General features: G+C 44.8%; 1 protein-coding gene across 1 annotated transcript in view; it reads left to right on the top strand.

Annotated features, from left to right (window-relative positions):
- LOC132465610 (neuronal acetylcholine receptor subunit alpha-7-like) overlaps positions 1-17500 on the top strand; it is a 36535-nt gene that overhangs the window by 12866 nt on the left and 6169 nt on the right. The window contains exons 3-7 of the mRNA XM_060062305.1: positions 4409-4453; positions 4598-4707; positions 12110-12357; positions 14797-14991; positions 16065-16151. Coding sequence (XP_059918288.1) covers positions 4409-4453; positions 4598-4707; positions 12110-12357; positions 14797-14991; positions 16065-16151 — 685 coding nt within the window. The remainder of the gene's footprint in view (positions 1-4408; positions 4454-4597; positions 4708-12109; positions 12358-14796; positions 14992-16064; positions 16152-17500) is intronic.

Raw genomic sequence — 17500 nt, 5'->3', positions numbered from 1 at the left:
GTCTATTCATAATATTGTAATGACCACGGAAGAGGCAGTGAATGAAGTATTGATTAGACAGCGATGTATTAGATACCACCGCTAATAACCCGTTGGAACACACAAGACCAGTAAAAACAGCTACGCCGGTAACTACAACAAACCCCGCGAACCCCAATCCCCACGAGAGCTCCTCCCTCTGCGGCCATCCGGAGGCTCACACTGCTTTTGGCCGGGATATTATATATAATAGTATATAGTATTATATACTATTATATATAGAATGAATGCTTGGAACTTTGTGAACTCTGGGATAAGCATTGTTAGGCAAGTTACTTAAAAAAAGTAATTAGTAATAGTTATTAGTAACTTCTACTAAAAAGTAAACGCACTGTAAAAAAAAAAAAAGTTGAGAAAACTCAAAATTGTAAGGCAAATCAATTTTTGAGTTTTGAGCCCAACAAAATGTCATTTTTCTTCTTTAGACAAACTTGAAAGTTAGTTATACCAACTAAGATTTTATATTTTACAAAACTCAAAAAAGTAAGTCAGGGTTGTTAACTTAATATTTCAAATTAAGGTTCATATTATTTAAAAAAAGAACATTTCAAAGAATGCAAAACTAGTTTTAAGTTCACTTTATTAAAATTAATAATTGGAAACTTCCATTTTACATTTCTGAATGCCAGACAGCAATAGAACAAGCAGCATATAGCTAGTTCAGCAGCAGAGAATCGCTTTCTAAATGCAGCAAACCAAAGTGCATTATGGTCGAACTTGTTCTGCACGATACGGGAGCCCAGGTTAAACGGTGACGCAACTCTCGTGCCTTATACACCGCACGATCCCGAGAGCTGTCTTTATTTAACACACACCCACAACACACAGCGCACCGCACACCCAACCAACGAACATGCAAGTCTCGGTAACGGTGGCGGCAACACTACACACAATAAACAACACACAAACAATAAAGACCCCAAACCCGTTAACCCCACTTAACCTAACAGAAACAAATTGACAAAAGGCAATAAACCCCTTTTTCCCAACCGGCATCACGAATACCCAGACTCCCCGGGGGGTAGGAGTCGCCACAATATTTACGATCTGAAACCCCGTATTTTCCAAAGTGTCGAAATGCGCATGTGCACCGTAGTTGGCCCAGCCTCAGACAGTCTGACTTAAGGTGCGGCCACACCAGACGCGTATTTCGCGTACTTCGCGTATGAAATCGCCATTTTTTCCATAGGGAACCATTGGTTTACGCGCGTATTACGCGTATTACGCGTATAAGCAACATTGTACGCGCGTATTGCGCGTATGAGGCGCGTATATTTACGCGCTATACGCGCGTATATCGCGTACATTTCAAGAGTTCAAAAAATTTAACTTTTTACGCTCATACGCATGACGATTAGCCATGTTGCCCAATCAGCGTTGAGCTTGACCCGACGTCACTGGCAGAGAGTAGTGAGCTTGGACAGAAGCATACGGCCGACATCTTTCTTTATTCTGTGTGGAAATAGTAACATAGTTACGCCATTAAATGCTTTTATGGAAACATTTCTAGCGAGAAATGTGCATTTAATTTCATAATGTTCGCTCGGTGAATGTGAAGGATGTTTGGTTTGATAGTTATGACGAAGAGGGAACGCTCCGTTCACTTGCATGGACAGAGTCTCTGGTTACTAAGCAACCTCAACGTCTTGGCGGACTATTTCTCTGCTGATCAACACTACAGACACTACACGAACAGAAATGGAGGTGGATCAAAATATCATCGTCGCCGTGTGCGGCCGTCCTGTCCTGTACGACACCACGATGGTGTCGTACAGGGACAGGAACAAAACAGAGAGGGCGTGGGTCGACGTGGCAGAGGATATTGGCGTTCCTGGTGTGTGTGTGTGTATTTTGCTTGGCTTCAGCTATCGGATGTGTTCTACTATGAAAAAAGTTAGCGCCGGTTAGCGGTAGCACCAGTTAGCAGTAATATTAAGTGATACTACTACAACAGACTGTCCCGCTTGTCAGGTTACACAACTTAATATGTATATATGTTCTTGTCAGTGGACGTATGTCGCAGGAGGTGGAAGTCACTCAGGGACAGGTATAGCGCGTATTGCGCGTATGCGACCATTTTTGACACAAAATGGTCAAGCAACATTATACGTGCGTATCTCGCGTAAAAAGTACGCGAGATACGCGTCTGGTGTGGCCGCACCTTTAAACCCGTGTGTCTTGCTAACAAAGATACTACACCGAGCCCAACTCTTGACCCAAAACTCAACATTGTTGGTTGGACTAAATTGCATTGCACAGTTGACATGAATACTTAATGTTTTATATTCATTTTACTCAGAAATCATAATGAGACCAACAATTTTAAGTTTTCGTTTTTACAGTGCAGTAACCAATACCATACATGGCATGGAACCCCCCGCTCCATGGACTTCAGTCCGTGGCTCTGATAGGAGGGATCAACTCTGCATAGTCAGAGCCTGTTAGGGCATGTCCACTGCGTTCACAGTGTCCTCTAGGACCTGGTCACTGTCCTTTGAGCAATCCTACAAAATGGGAACACCATCAGGGTCAAGAAATATAAATGACATCTGAGTGGTATCAACAAGTCTTACAAGAAAAGTGACTCTTCTGAGTGATTGTTGGTTGCATCTCTGTTGTAAACAGCTTGATGGTGTAAATAAGGTACTGATGTTGAGTGAATATTTTGTGGTCTTAGAATGCATGTATTTACATCACTCACTACTCAGCAATTGGTTGATATTGAATTGATAATTGAATTGTTCATCCAGAATTCCCCAGGGGGCTGGGTCGACCTCCACGTATCCCTTGTACTTGGCAGGTGGGTGTTGATTGCAGAGACGACCCACAACACAGGCATTGAACACTGTTCCATGTCTCCCTAGACTATCTCCTTTGAGAAGCCACTGCAACATGAAACGGTACGCAGGCAGTTGTCTGAAAGAAAATAATAATCAGTTTAGATGCCTGCCATGGCACTGAAACCCACCAGGGAGACCAGGTCTGACAACCCGTCTGTCATCCGTCTGTTTGACCTAAAAGAAGGTCTCCAGCCCAAATCAGGGCAGTATGGAGTTGAACCTGAATGGGTGACCTTCCATCCTATCTGATTGAGTGGATAACAACGATTGCATCAGGTTTCATTTCAGAAGAAACTCAAATGTCCCTTGGCGTTGTCCAACACAACCGTTTTTTGTATTTGCGTGCTCTTTGACAGCCTTCAGGTCGTGGCCATTGTCTCCGGTAACGGCCGCAGACACCTCCTTTATCTGCTGCTGTCTACACTGTCAAATATCCTCTTCAGAGTTTTTAGGGCTCAGATAACTATCCATCATTTGTTCATAGTTATAGTTGTTAATTTGATCCGCTTCAGATTCGCTGTTGGCAGACATTGTAATCTTAGGCAGCCCTTCTCTTCCCCAAACAACAAGAACCTCCCAGAGCCCAACTCAAAGCTGATTGGTAAATGAGATTTTGCCGTGATGGAAGATGTGAAGGAGTAGGATTTGCCAGAGAAGCGCTACTAGTCTTTTGAAAACCCGGAAGTCGGTGGTAATAACCATTCTCCGGGACATCCCAGGGAATGAGACCTTGGGATTTAGACATATCTCGTTAATTAGGAAAACAGAGCAGAAATTATTTTCTCTTATATTTATTTCTACTTCATTCTGCACTAAATAGTCCTGCCTTCTGACAGCAACTTAATATTTGAAGGCATGCATTTTAAATTACCTTGTTTTTTGGTTAATCTTTCAATCTTGCCTTGGGCCAATGTCTAACTTATATACATACTCATGGTCTGGCACCAAATTACAGCATTAACATTTCATAACTGAAATCAATACAACATTGATTTCTTGAGTTACTGCACCGTGCTTGATTATTGACACATTTCGTCATAGAGTTGTGTTTGTTCCTTGGAAGAACTAGTTCATGGTGACAAACACTGCAACGTTAGTTATGTGAGTGATGACCAAGAGTTTGTAATGTAAAGTTTTGTTGTGGCAGATAATGGTTGCATTTAAGGTTGAAGTAGTACTCTGGTATAGTACGAAGATGTGTATCTAACTCCCAATCTCATCATTTTGCAATTATCAAAATAAAAACTTAATTCATCAAACAACATTCATTGAGGAGGCAGGTTCATAAAGTATTTAGGGCCTGTGTTGTTGTTTCTACCAGTCTAGCTTTTTTATTTTTATTTGTTGGTGCTAAATATATTTTGCCACTCCACTGGCTTGCTACTGACCTGACCTGCTGCTAATGTATTTAAGTATTAATTGTGTTCAGTTGTCCTATTTCCCTCGCTCCAGAAGCCGCAGTAAACATGGTCATATGGTCTGTTATGATTCCTACTCTGCTAAAACTGTGGTCTGCCCTCCTTCCTCAGGATGAAAAGAACCAGGTCCTGATGACCAACTCCTGGCTCCAGCTGGTGAGTGATGCTCATCTTGACATAAAGGTGGAGGGTGTGTGCTACAGATATGTGGCGCTAATGAGGCAACATAATGAACTACCTGATGTCCTCGTGACTTATACAACGGGGTATGTAGGTAACTTTGTTATGTTGTCCAATCAGCACTGGACAGACGCCTACCTGACCTGGAACCCGGACAACTATCCAGGCGTTCAGAACCTGCGCTTCCCCTCGGACCAGATCTGGACCCCTGATATCCTGCTCTACAACAGGTCAGAGTCTGACCCCCCCCCCCCATATCCTGCTCTACAACAGGTCAGAGTCTGACCCCCCCCCCCATATCCTGCTCTACAACAGGTCAGATTCTAACCCCCTCCACCCCCTGTCCTACTCTACAACAGGTCAGAGTCTGACCCCCCACCCCCGATTTCCCCTGATACACTCGTTGAGCGCTGAGGTAGGAGGAGCTTGCTGCTCATCGCACTGTTCATGGATATGATTGGTCTGAGTCAGAGGTCACGATGCCGAGGGATACGTGGGCGGGGCCCTCTCTGATTGGTAGGTTGTCGTTTTCAGATGTTCACCACTGGCGCACGGGACAAGCCCAGAGGGCGAGTCCTAGACGGTGTAGCCTGCAGTCATAGAACTAGAGTTATAAAAGCATAACTATCGTTATGTTATTAAGGGTTATTAAGGTATCAAGGAGTAATTTGGCAACATAAAATGATGTAAGTACAAACTACATAAACAGCGATAGTGGGGGAGAAGGGGTTATCCGACCACACCCCTGAATACCCCTGAATGTCTTTACATAACGAGTAGCTGACTTTGACATGTATATTTATATACTGTTTATATACTATTTATATATTATTTATATTCATACTGTTGATATTACAGCAGGTGTGTAGATTCCTCCCTCTGTGATATGATTAGTTGAAAACTGAACCTGCCTGTTTGTTTAATGCTTTTGCAATATCCATGATTGTGTCTTCAGCAGCTAGAGCAGCCATAAAAGAGAAAGGAATGGGGATAACACAATGAACATTTGATATATAATAGATGATAGGAGTGAGCAAACAAACATCTTGGGATTGGATAAAAGCATGAGGAACTATGTGTCTGATGCACGGTAATGGATGTAATCAGAATCAAAGACAGGATCAACCCACTCCAACAGTGCTTGATGTTATACTAATACAATACCTTTTGCAAATTTCTATAGACTTAATGTTATGTAGCATTTGTGTCCATCAGAGGAGTGATATTATTACCATATTACAACACGTAACCTAGGATATCAATTTCAGGTTTGAGCACAAAAATTACATTATGAGCAACCGTGATGCAATGAAAAATAGCACAAATCTTTGTTTTTCAGTGCCAAGGCCTAATCTGTAAGCAACATTTCCAGGGCCCAGTTTAGTGTGGTGTTCCTTGGGAAGTGAGGCAGGTCAAGCTGATTTCCTGAATTTCTCGGCTGTCATTTACAAAGGACCATCTCATCTTACCTCTCATCTCATCCACTCCTGCATTTAAAATTCAACCTCACTCAACACTCATTGACTTTCTCAAGTCAATTAGGAATGTAGGTCACTGGTCTCTCATCTGCACCCCATGCGCACACGCGTACAGGGGTATTATCATTATCCAACATTTAAAAGCTCTCTTTTTAGACCTGAGAGGATTACCTTCTAATCTTTATTTGATCACATTATGCGACCTACTCTCCCTTTCGCCCTTAATTTCTACTTTATATATCATATCTTTTAGTCATTCATCTATTTACCAAACCTTCGTCATCCTGGTCTTTATTGTCTGTTTTTAATCTTCCTCATTGTCTGCCTTGTTCTCACCCTCTCCACTGGATCATGTTCGCTGCACACACAAACACATTTGGAAAGAGAAAAGCCGATTCAACCCCTGCTATTAAGACTGGTCTATGTGAGCTGATGGGACGCACACAGTGTAAAACCCCTGGGTGTCAGTCTGGATCATGACAGGTAGGCTAGAGGCATGGAGGACATCTAATTGTTTAAATGCTAAAGCCACCGCTAAGCTCTGTTCTGCTCCCCCTGAACAACACCAGAGGCTCCCCTTTATAGCCACAAGGTTCGGAGAATTCCTGGTGGCCAGATGAAACCTTACAGTCTTCTTCTATTACTCGCTTTGGCACCGCCCACAGACCCAGGTTAGCCCCAGAGAAGGCTATCCCCTTGTGCCCCCACAGACTTAACACCTTTTCCCATACATTAACTCTGAGCATGAGCCACTACACACTGCTACACAGCAGGCCGTGAGTGTGCAGTTAATCACACACAAGGGTAGAGGGGCAAAAGGCGGAACAGAACCCTGCTGTAAAACAATCCATTCAGAAGCCCTTGTATGAATGAAGTCACATACAACTTTTAGTTAATATTCCCAGGAATACAGGTACAAGGTTAGAGATGGTTACTACCCAACATCAGAATGTTTTGTGTGGCTTCACATGGCTTTGTTTTCCAAGCACATGACAGGTGGCCTAGATCCACATTATTATAAATGTATTCATCATCCTATTCTGGACTCAAACACAGGTTTGTTTAAATTGTGCCCCAATACTGCTTCACAAAGCAGTTCACATTATGGGCCCTATTTTAACTGAGATGAGAGATGAGATGAGATGAAACGCAAGTGAGATGCGCCAAGCGCAAGTAGCTTTGTGGGCGGTTCTATGGCGATGTCGCTAGTTTATCTGCCGAAAAAGGGTTGGTCTGAAGTAGCCTAATTACCCGTAGGTGTGGTTTGGGTGTAACGTGCAATAAATCAATGAGAGTGCCAGCTCCCATCCCCTTTAAGAGCCATGAGCGCATTTGAATCTGACGAGTTCTGCAGTCTCCGATGAGACGGATGCACATGAATTCCAAATTTCAAATGACTCAGTTTATGGCCAAATAATATGGTCTAATCCACACATGGAATAAGGTTTTCTTCCACAACTTCAGAAATATTCCTCAAATAAATTTCGGCAAAGAAAACTTAAATGATATAACATGACATGCGATAACTGTGGTTCTATTTAATGCGCAATACATTATAAACATAGTTTCTTATCAGTATTGTATGCATTATCGTTATCGACTTGTGTTCCTAATATGCATGTGTCCCCCCGGTAATATACATTGCCATGGACTGTATTATGTGTTGCGTGTTTAGTTTGCGTGTGTTTAAACAGATGGACGCACACACGTGCGCCTTTATTAATTATTTTACACATACACACACGCACGCCCGCATTTATTCATTCTTTTTAACACTCACTCGTGGTAAAACAATTTTTTCTCACGATCAATCAATCCTAAAAGTTATGGGCATGTACACGATGTCTGTGTCAAGAAAATATGTGTTTTCTGTACGGTGTTTGCCGATGCATTGATTTAAAAGTACAACTTATTACCTCTGTATCAGCTGTTCTTTCCCAAATAATTTATCAAGAATGTGTGGCTAGGTAGATGAGAGAAGCAAAGTGTATGCGCGAGGTGCACAAGCAACATTATGCATGCGCCCTTAAAATAGCATCTGAACAATGCGCAACTGACTTTAAACCAGGTATTTCCTGGTTTGTGGCGCAAGTGGTTTCTGAAACTGCAAAATAGCAGCAGGGAACGTTTGCGCCAGAACACGCCTCCTCCTTTCGCCGAACCGCCTCTTGGCGCGCAAGATCAATCCCTAATTTACCAACGCGTTGCGCAGGAGGGAAAAGAACGCTCTGCGCCAGTTGCAAACTAGCAACGACACATGCGCCAGTTATTAAGTCTGTAAGAGCCATTTTCCTGTTTTTCAGTTATGTTGTAATGTCTGTGTTGCCGTATTGCGGGTACAGGTGTAAAGGGGACGTCATTTGGGGTACCTCTGTTGTTTGATCCCGGAAGGGCATACGGTTTTTGACCGCAAGAAATACAAAGTTGTTGTTATGTCACTGAGGATCTATGAATGTATTCCGTATTCCCATGCAATTGGTGTCATGGTGAGGAAATAAACGGGTTGTAAACCGGAGACGATCGCACGGATCAATCATTGCTTCACGTAGCTGCATAGTAGGCTACTGGAAACATCAACACAGCGCGTCAACCAGGTCACCCGGGAGTCAAACCACACGGAGCACACCCATTGGATGTGGCTCGTATAAAGTCAATTGCGCCGGATGCAAGATAGGGCCCTCGATGTTAACCAATCACAGATAAGTCAAACCCAGTGGCCAGGTATGCTCTTTAAGCACACAAAGTCGTTGGTCTCATTTGGCGGGGCATCGATCAGACACCTCAAGGGCAGCAGGTAGACAAGCAGGTAGACAGGTAGACAGGCAGACAGCGGCTGGCTGAATGCTAATCTGGTCAACCGGGGGAGGGGGGGGACACCGACAGAGACACACTCAGGGACAACTGAGAGGGTGAACCGGCTTTAGAGATCAATCACTAATGCATGGAGAGGAATCCTCATGGACAGACGGACAGCTACCTCCAAGGGCAGATGGATAGATGTCTGTGCGGCCAGACCTTAGAAGTGGTCACGGAAGATGGATTGACGAAGAGAAGGGCAGCCATTATCACCTTCTGCATCTATGATGAAGGTTCACTTCTTTCTTTGCTCTCGATCCCGTCATGTTACCCGTTATAAGCAGCTATGGTTTACTGCTTGTGAACATATGTGGTTCATGCCTGTTGTCTGCCAAAAATGCCATGCAAAGCTCTTGGGGAAACTCTTTGCTTTGAAAATTCAGGTTATTATGATTATATGAAAGTAGTGTCAAACGAACAAGTCAGTTCCTTGTTTTTATGAAACCTGTGTGTGTGTGTGTGTGTGTGTGTGTGTGTGTGTGTGTGTGTGTGTGTGTGATAACACGTTTTTTTTATTAAATTGGCTGATGTTTGATTTTCATTCCTTATCCTCCCCAATCCCCTCTGTAGTCAGTTTGTCTGTGCATCAGGCATCCCCTGACTCTCAGAGAGAGAGAGAGAGAGAGAGAGAGAGAGAGAGAGAGAGAGAGAGAGAGAGAGAGAGAGAGAGAGAGAGAGAGAGAGAGAGAGAGAGAGAGGGGGGGGGGGGGGGGGCTTGATCTGCTAGTTAACCCTCAGACTGCGTATATGTAATTCTGTTATGATGTAGGGCTCTCTAATGATGACTGGTTGGTTGCCAGATTCAGAAGAAATTATACATAAATGAAAGATGAAGTGGAACTTTGCACAACCGTGTGTGGATCACACGGTACATACACAAAGCTGGAAGCTCTCCGTAGCCTGTTGCCTGGCATAACGCTTTGCATTGTAATGTGAATGTTCACTTGGCTGTCTCTCTGTTTCCCTTTTTTAATAAACGAGGTTCAAGCAAACCTCTTCTATACATGTTACAGGTCTGGCAGTTTGTGTCCTTGTGTTTGTATTAATTGTATGCTAGCAGTGAGTGCTGATTAAGTAGAAAGGACAGTGTTTTGTTTGGTTGTGTGTGTGTGTGTGTGTGTGTGTGTGTGTGTGTGTGTGTGTGTGTGTGTGTGTGTGTGTGTGTGTGTGTGTGTGTGCGTGTGTGTGGACAGTCCGGTGCCTCGTGTCCCTTGGCACAGGAGCCTCTCACTGTCTCCATTGTCCCGGTCCGGCTCCGTCTGTCTCCAGGCTGCCCTCTCTCCAGCCTGTTTGCCCCCTATGTGTCTGTGTGTCCGGGTGTCTGTGTGTCTGTGTGGCTGTGTGTCTGTGTGTCCATGTGTGTGTGTCTGTGTGTGTGTGCGTGTGTGTATGTGTGTGTGTCTGTGTGCCGTGTGGCTGTGTGTCTGAGTGTGTGTGTGTGTGTGTGTGTGTGTGTGCATTTGTGTGTCTGTGTGTCCGTGTGTGCATTTGTGTGTCTGTGTGTCCGTGAGTGTGTGTGTGTGTGTGTGTGTGTGTGTGTGTGTGTGTGTGTGTGTGTGTGTGTGTGTGTGTGTGTGTGTGTGTGTGTGTGTGTGTGTGTGTATGTGTCTGTGTGTTTGTCTTATCTGCATCCCTTTCCTCTCCTTTGTTCCCTCTCTCTCCCAGGGCTACCAGCTGTCTGGTCATGTGTGTGCATGTGTGTGTGTGTGTATGAGTATTTATAAGTGTGTGTGTGTGTGTGTGTGTGTGTGTGTGTGTGTGTGTGTGTGTGTGTGTGTGTGTGTGTGCATATGCAATAGCAAAATACTTTTAAGTTGTATAAAATGACCATAAACATATTTTTCCACAAATAATGTAATTGTTCATGTGTTAAAGGCCAAATTATTACATATAGGAATGAATGAATAAGTATTCAACAATATGAGGATCAACATTTTAACCCCAAGATGTGAAGCCTTAATGTTAAACAGGGTGGCCTATCGGTGTAACTCTATATATATTATCGGTGACTCTCTCCCGCCGGGTGTGACACACTCTCTCAGCCGAGGCAGAAACCAATCGCCAGGGCCGTTTGATTTTGACAGAAGTAGACAACCAGAAAAACAGCTCTTGGCCAGGTCTCCATGGACGTTTGTCAGAGTTGAGGGTTCATCCCTGGCGGGGCGGTCTGTCTCTGGGGGTCCTGACACGGTGCACCTGCTCCCTGCTGCTCGAAGTGGCCAACACCTAAACGGCAATAAATGATTTAGATTGAAGATGATTGTGGTGACGTACGTCCAACACATTTATCTTTCTGTTCTGACCATCATCCCAAATCAATCTGGTACAACTCTGTGGCAGAACTATATCGATGGCTGACATTGTACAACGTGCTCACCATGTATTTGAGAGGATCAGGGTAGAGCCTTGTTTATCGGGCAGGGTCTGTCCATTCTTGATTATTATTTTATTCATTTGAGGTGAGTGCTGTGCTCTTGTCACGATTCATTCTTTCCTCCCCTCTCCCTCATAGATAATCAAGATGCATAATAAGTTGGGAAGTGCAAAATTGTTTATGGTAAAATCAGTCCTAAATTAGGACAGTATAGCATATGACATGGTCTGGTGTAGCATAGGATAGTCAAGCATTACATAGAAGAGTAACATATGCTTAATTCAACCACATCCCTTACAGTACAGTTACAGTAGCAGTAGCCTCACACTTTTTCCTCTGTAGAATATCTCTGTAATGAAGCAAGGTGTAGATCCGCACCTGGCAGTGGTTGTAATCCAGCCCAGGCTCTGTGCTGTCTGTCCCAGAGGTTCTGCTATGACTTAGGAGGACTGCTGGATCACAGATCACAGCAACAGCAGTATGTTGTTCATTTCCAGGGACATGTGCCGTGAGGTGACCTTAAAGGGGCAATGACTTTGTTCTCTCAGAGGTCAATGGGCATGGACCTCTTTTCGCTCTACATTTCACCTGTGTGTGAGTGTGTGTGTATGTGTGTGTGTGTGTGTGTGTGTGTGTGTGTGTGTGTGTGTGTGTGTGTGTGTGTGGTGCGGTGTGTTCTAAACATGGGGATAAAAGAGGCAAAGCATGAAAACAAATCTCTCTCTCTGTCTCTCCCTCTCTCTCCTCCCCTCTCTCTCCCTCTCAATCCCTCACTCCTCTCTCTCTCTGCCTTTCTCTCCTTCTCTCCTCTCTCTCTCTGCCTTTCTCTCCTTCTCTCCTCTCTCTCTCTCTCTCTCTCTCTCTCTCTCTCCCTCTCTCTCTCTCTCTCTCTCTCTCTCTCTCTCTTTATATCCCTCTCCTCAGTGCTGACGAGCGTTTCGACGCCACCTTCCACACCAACGTTCTGGTGAATGCGTCGGGCCACTGCCAATACATCCCGCCGGGCATCCTGAAGAGCACCTGCTACATCGACGTGCGCTGGTTCCCCTTCGATGTGCAGAAGTGCGACCTGAAGTTCGGCTCGTGGACCCACAATGGCTGGCTGCTGGACCTCCAGATGCTGGAGGTGGACACCTCCACCTACATCCCCAATGGGGAGTGGGACCTCGTGGGTGAGGAACACGTTTAGACTACTCTCTGTGCAGCGGAGATGTTTTTGGCACAGTGTGTCCCCCTCTTAACATCACAATCTCACAACTGGTCACCAAGCCCTTTATTCTTAAGGGTTCCTCTGGTCTTCTTACTTCTTACTCTATCAATGTTTGTTTCTTACAATGTGATACCATGGGTGGTGGAAAATCAGTGCAGCGGAGATGTTTTTGGCACAGTGTGTCCCCCTCTTAACATCACAATCTCACAACTGGTCACCAAGCCCTTTATTCTTAAGGGTTCCTCTGGTCTTCTTACTTCTTACTCTCTATCAATGTTTGTTTCTTACAATGTGATACCATGGGTGGTGAAACAGGCATATATATACTGCCCATCAAACCCTTTGACGCCAGTAACCACCATTCAACGTAGGTCAACAACGTTCTTTTTGATGGCTGTCAATATTTTGGCTTAACAAAGAGACTTTCCCTGGAGTGCAAACGCACCAGTGTCTTCACTTTGCACTAAGCATTTGGCCCAAAACGGACAGTTAACAGCAGGTACTTTGCTTAACAATGGGAAAGGTACGGGTGAACTCCGAAGCAATGTAATAAATGCAATAACCTTTCTCTGATAATTACACATGCTGCCACATCCTGGCAGGATGTAAATAGACATGTCTTTAAATATAAAGCACACACGTTTGCATTATAAATGAGCTGTTCTGATTCACCTGGTCAGCAGTTCAGGTGAGATTAGAGTGCGAAAACAACCTGTGTTTATACTCACCTAGTCCATGTGTTGATACCCATATAGTCCATGTGTTGATACTCACCTAGTGCATGTGTTGCTACTCGTGTTGATACTTACCTAGTAAATGTGTTGATACTCACCTAGTACATGTGTTGATACTCTTGCCATCTGACCTCCAAAGGATTTCTTGTGTTTAATATTCAGCCTATCGCTATCGTGGGATGAATATAGGTTGCGTCATAACTCAATGTCATTTTAACTCCTGTACCTTGAGTGAATGTTTGGTAAATGGTTTGTGTAAATGGTATGTGGAAATATATAATTTCCACATAACCAAGTTATATTGAATCAACATATGGCCGAATTGGAGTTGGTTGAATATGGGTAGCAACCTGACATTACTTTACATTGCATTTATTTAATAGAGACTTTGTTCCAGAAAGACTTAAAGTAAGAACATTCATCAAAGAAAATATCATTCAGAGGGTATAGGAGAGGGGATAGGAGAGGAGATAAGAGAGGAAATAGGAGAGGAAATAGGATAGGAGGGGAGATAGGAGAGGAGGATGGATAGGATATGGGATAGGAGAGGGGATAGGAGAGGGGATAGGAGAGGAGATAGGAGAGGGGATAGGAGAGGAGATAGGAGAGGAGATAGGATAGAAGGGGGGATAGGAAAAGGGATAGGATAGGAAATAGGATAGGAAATAGGAGAGGAGATAGGAGAGGGGATAGGAGAGGGGATAGGAGAGGAGAAAGGAGAGGGGAGGGGATAGGAGTGAGAGGGGATAGGAGAGGAGATAGGAGAGGAGATAGGATAGGAGAGGACATAGGTGAGGGGATAGGTGAGGGGGTAAGAGAAGGTATCTGGGAGGGGATAGGGGAGGAGATAGGATAGGAGAGGGGAGAGGAGATAGGAGAGGGGATAGGGTACAGAGGGGTTAGAGGAGGAGATGGAGAGGTGGTGATAGGAGCGGCGCCGACAGCAGGTGGGGGGGATGAGGACAGTCAGAGCCACAGAACAGTTCAGCAACACTTGAGTCCGGATCCCATTTAAGGCGTGGCAGCAGTAGACCCTGTGGGGCGGGCACGCCACCCCGCTGGCCAGCGTGGCGTGGGGCGGGCTCGGCGTGACATGTGGTGTCAGACGAGGGCCAGATGGCTCACAGTGTGCAGGATAAGTCGGGGGGTGGGGGGGGGGGCAGAGCGAGGCTTGGTGATGGAGATCACCGGCAGGGCATGCCGTTTGTTCCTCCTCCACCACGGGATGCGCTCTAAGTGAGTCTGCACGTGCCAACGGCTCGGGAGAGAAGCAGCGCTGATTTTGAATCAGTGGGACGAGTGGGCATCACAGAGATAATAATCGTGTGGATGGATAATGAATGGATGGCTGATAGTTGGATGGATGCATAGAATGACGCTGATGGACTGGCTTTAAAATGATGAATTCATTTGTTACGGAGAATTGTCCACAATCAAAAGGTAAATTACATGGCTTAGAAATGTGCCATGAAGTTCCCATCAAATACCCTCCAACCAATCGGCTCCGCAGATTCACCTGTGAGTCCTGAAGCTCTGCCCCTCTGCCGATGTGTTCCAATCTGATGTGGCAGTTAATTAATCCTCACAGATGTCATTCATATTTATAAGTGATATCTTATGTAATGTGCATTTGAATGTCATGATGTTGCGGTCCCCCCCTTCCAAAGGTGTGCCAGCCAAGCGAAACGAGCTGTACTACGACTGCTGCAAGGAGCCGTACCCGGATGTGACCTTCACGGTCACCATGCGGCGGAGGACACTGTACTACGGCCTCAACCTGCTCATCCCCTGTGTCCTCATCTCCGGCCTGGCCCTGCTCGTCTTCCTGCTGCCCGCCGACTCTGGGGAGAAGATCTCCCTGGGTAGGGCCTAGAATCCAAATAATTATAAAATAATATCATAATCATAACTAGGATTATAAAACGTAGCATCATCACCATCGTCATCATCACGGTTGTCGTCATCAACATCATCATCGCGTGTGCAACTTACTAAAGAGCGTGTGAGATCTAAAACACACGCACGCTTTATGAAGACAATACTCCCTTGTTAAATCCTGGCTCTCATTTCCAGCATGATTTATAAAATAATCCACAGGGATTATTAACAGCTCCATCCTGGCCTGCAAATCATCACCTGAATTCTCCATTCCCTAATAAGTCGGGTACTCCTGGGAAGCTGTCCATGTTCCTCCTCAATGTAGCTGATGTGATAACCGTGTGTTGTCGATCACTGGGTGTAGTGGATCACCATGTGTTGTGGATCACCGTGTGTAGTGGATCACGTGTGTTGTGGATCACCGTGTGTAGTGGATCACTGTGTGTTGTGGATCACCATGTGTTGTGGATCACTGTGTGTTGTGGATCACTGTGTGTTGTGGATCACTGTGTGATGTGGATCACCGTGTGTAGTTGATCCCCGTGTGTAGTGGATCACTGTGTGATGTGGATCACCGTGTGGTGTGGCTCACCGTGTGTTGTGGTGTGCTGTGGGGCTCATCGATCACCTTGTACATGTCAGAGCAGTTCATGCATCAAGCTAACGAATAGTTTCAGTCATAGCAATTTAACGTGACATAAATCACCATGGAAATAATTTCCTATACCTATAAGCCTGATCAAGTCTGTCAAGTCTCTCCCTCTCTCTCTCTCTGTCTGTCTGTCTCTCTATTTCGTTCTCAGTCTTTGTCCTCTGTCTCTCTCTCTCTCTCTCTCTCTCTCTCTCTCTCTCTCTCTCTCTCTCTCTCTCTCTCTCTCTCTCTCTCTCTCTCTCTCTCTCTCTCTCTCTCTCTCTCTCTCTCTCTCTCTCTCTCTCTCTCTCTCTCACTCACTCACTCACTCACTCACTCACTCACTCACTCACTCACTCACTCACTGTCTCTCTCACTCACTTTCTGTCTCTCTCTCACTCACTCTCTGTCTCTCTCTACCACCAGGGATCACTGTGCTGCTCTCGCTGACGGTCTTCATGCTGCTGGTGGCAGAGATCATGCCGGCCACGTCTGACTCTGTGCCTCTGATCGGTAGGAGATGCACAGTTGTGTGTTATTGTTTGTTATTGTGTGTGTGTGTGTGTGTGTGTGTGTGTGTGTGTGTGTGTGTGTGAGAGAGAGAAAGAGAGAGCGAGAGAGAGAGAGAGAGAGAGAGAGAGGGAGAAAGAGAGAGAGAGAGAGAGAGAGAGAGAGAGAGAGAGAGAGAGAGAGAGAGAGAGAGAAGAGAGAGAGATGGAAGATAGAACAAGCTTTGGGGTAATAGTTCTAAGAGTGTCAGTTCAAAGACTTCCTGGAGTGGTTCAGGAGATTCCTTCCTCGGCGGTCAACAGAAAAAATAAGAGTGCAAAACGCATGCATGTGTGTGGGTGTGTGTGTGTGTGAGTGTGTGTCTGTCTGCCCGATGCATGCATGCATGTATGTGTGTATGTCCAAAATGCATGCATGTGTGTGTGTACTGTGTGTACTGTTTGTAGTGTGGGATTCTTGACAAACCCTCCATGCCTTTGGGCTGCTAGTTTAATCCTGGGCTGTTTGATGGCTTCCTTCCAGCTGGGGTAAAGGCCCATCAGCGATTCCCTCTATACGGTCGAGGGTTGACCTACATCCTCTGCCCTGAACTACATGGCTGCTCAGAGCAGGATACACCTTCTTTATGAAGCCGCAATAGTCGCTTTCTCATTTTCAATTTCAATCCACGGTTAGCCTTAATAACCTGATTACTACGGCTTATTTGCAATTGAGTAAACAATTAGCAGTTAATTACAGTCATTAAATGATGGCTTTTGGGAATAAACAGAAGCTACTTGCAGGTAGCTTTAAACAGATGTGTTCGGCTACATTGAAGAGAAATGTGTCTTTTAGTCACATGGATTTCTCCAAATCTTGCATCAGACCCAGTCCTTGGCTTGACCTTGGGGAAACAATTATTAAATTCCGTATTATATATTTTAGTTTTACTTATACATTGTTCCACATTATTTAGAGCTGTTTCATAAATAATGTAAACCAAAGTGCTTTACAGTAACCGCCTCAGAGAAATAAATCAGCAGGCCATTTGGAGTAGGTGGGCAAATATTAAAATATTAATATCTCTGAGTGTGTGTGCATTAAAGAGAAAAAAAGAGAGGGAGAGAGATCCTTACGGTTCTGTCCTTTGTTCCAGAGACACTTAAAGTGTAATTCCGGCGCAAATTGAACCCAGGATCTTTGTTTTGGCATTAAAACCCATCAAATAAGCCTCCCAGATACCTTTTTCATTGAAAATCGAGTATTATAGTTTGCCGGGCGCAATGTTTGGCGTCCATGTTGTTGACTTGGGGCATAGTGTTTCGCTTCTAAATCATTTTTGAACCACTAAATAGCACCAAACCTCTGCAGTA

Source organism: Gadus macrocephalus, chromosome 10 (genome assembly GCF_031168955.1).
Source record: "Gadus macrocephalus chromosome 10, ASM3116895v1".
NCBI classification, from domain to species: Eukaryota; Metazoa; Chordata; class Actinopteri; order Gadiformes; family Gadidae; genus Gadus; species Gadus macrocephalus.
Note: the sequence above shows the minus strand (reverse complement) of the source record. Positions and strands in the feature narration are given on the sequence as shown.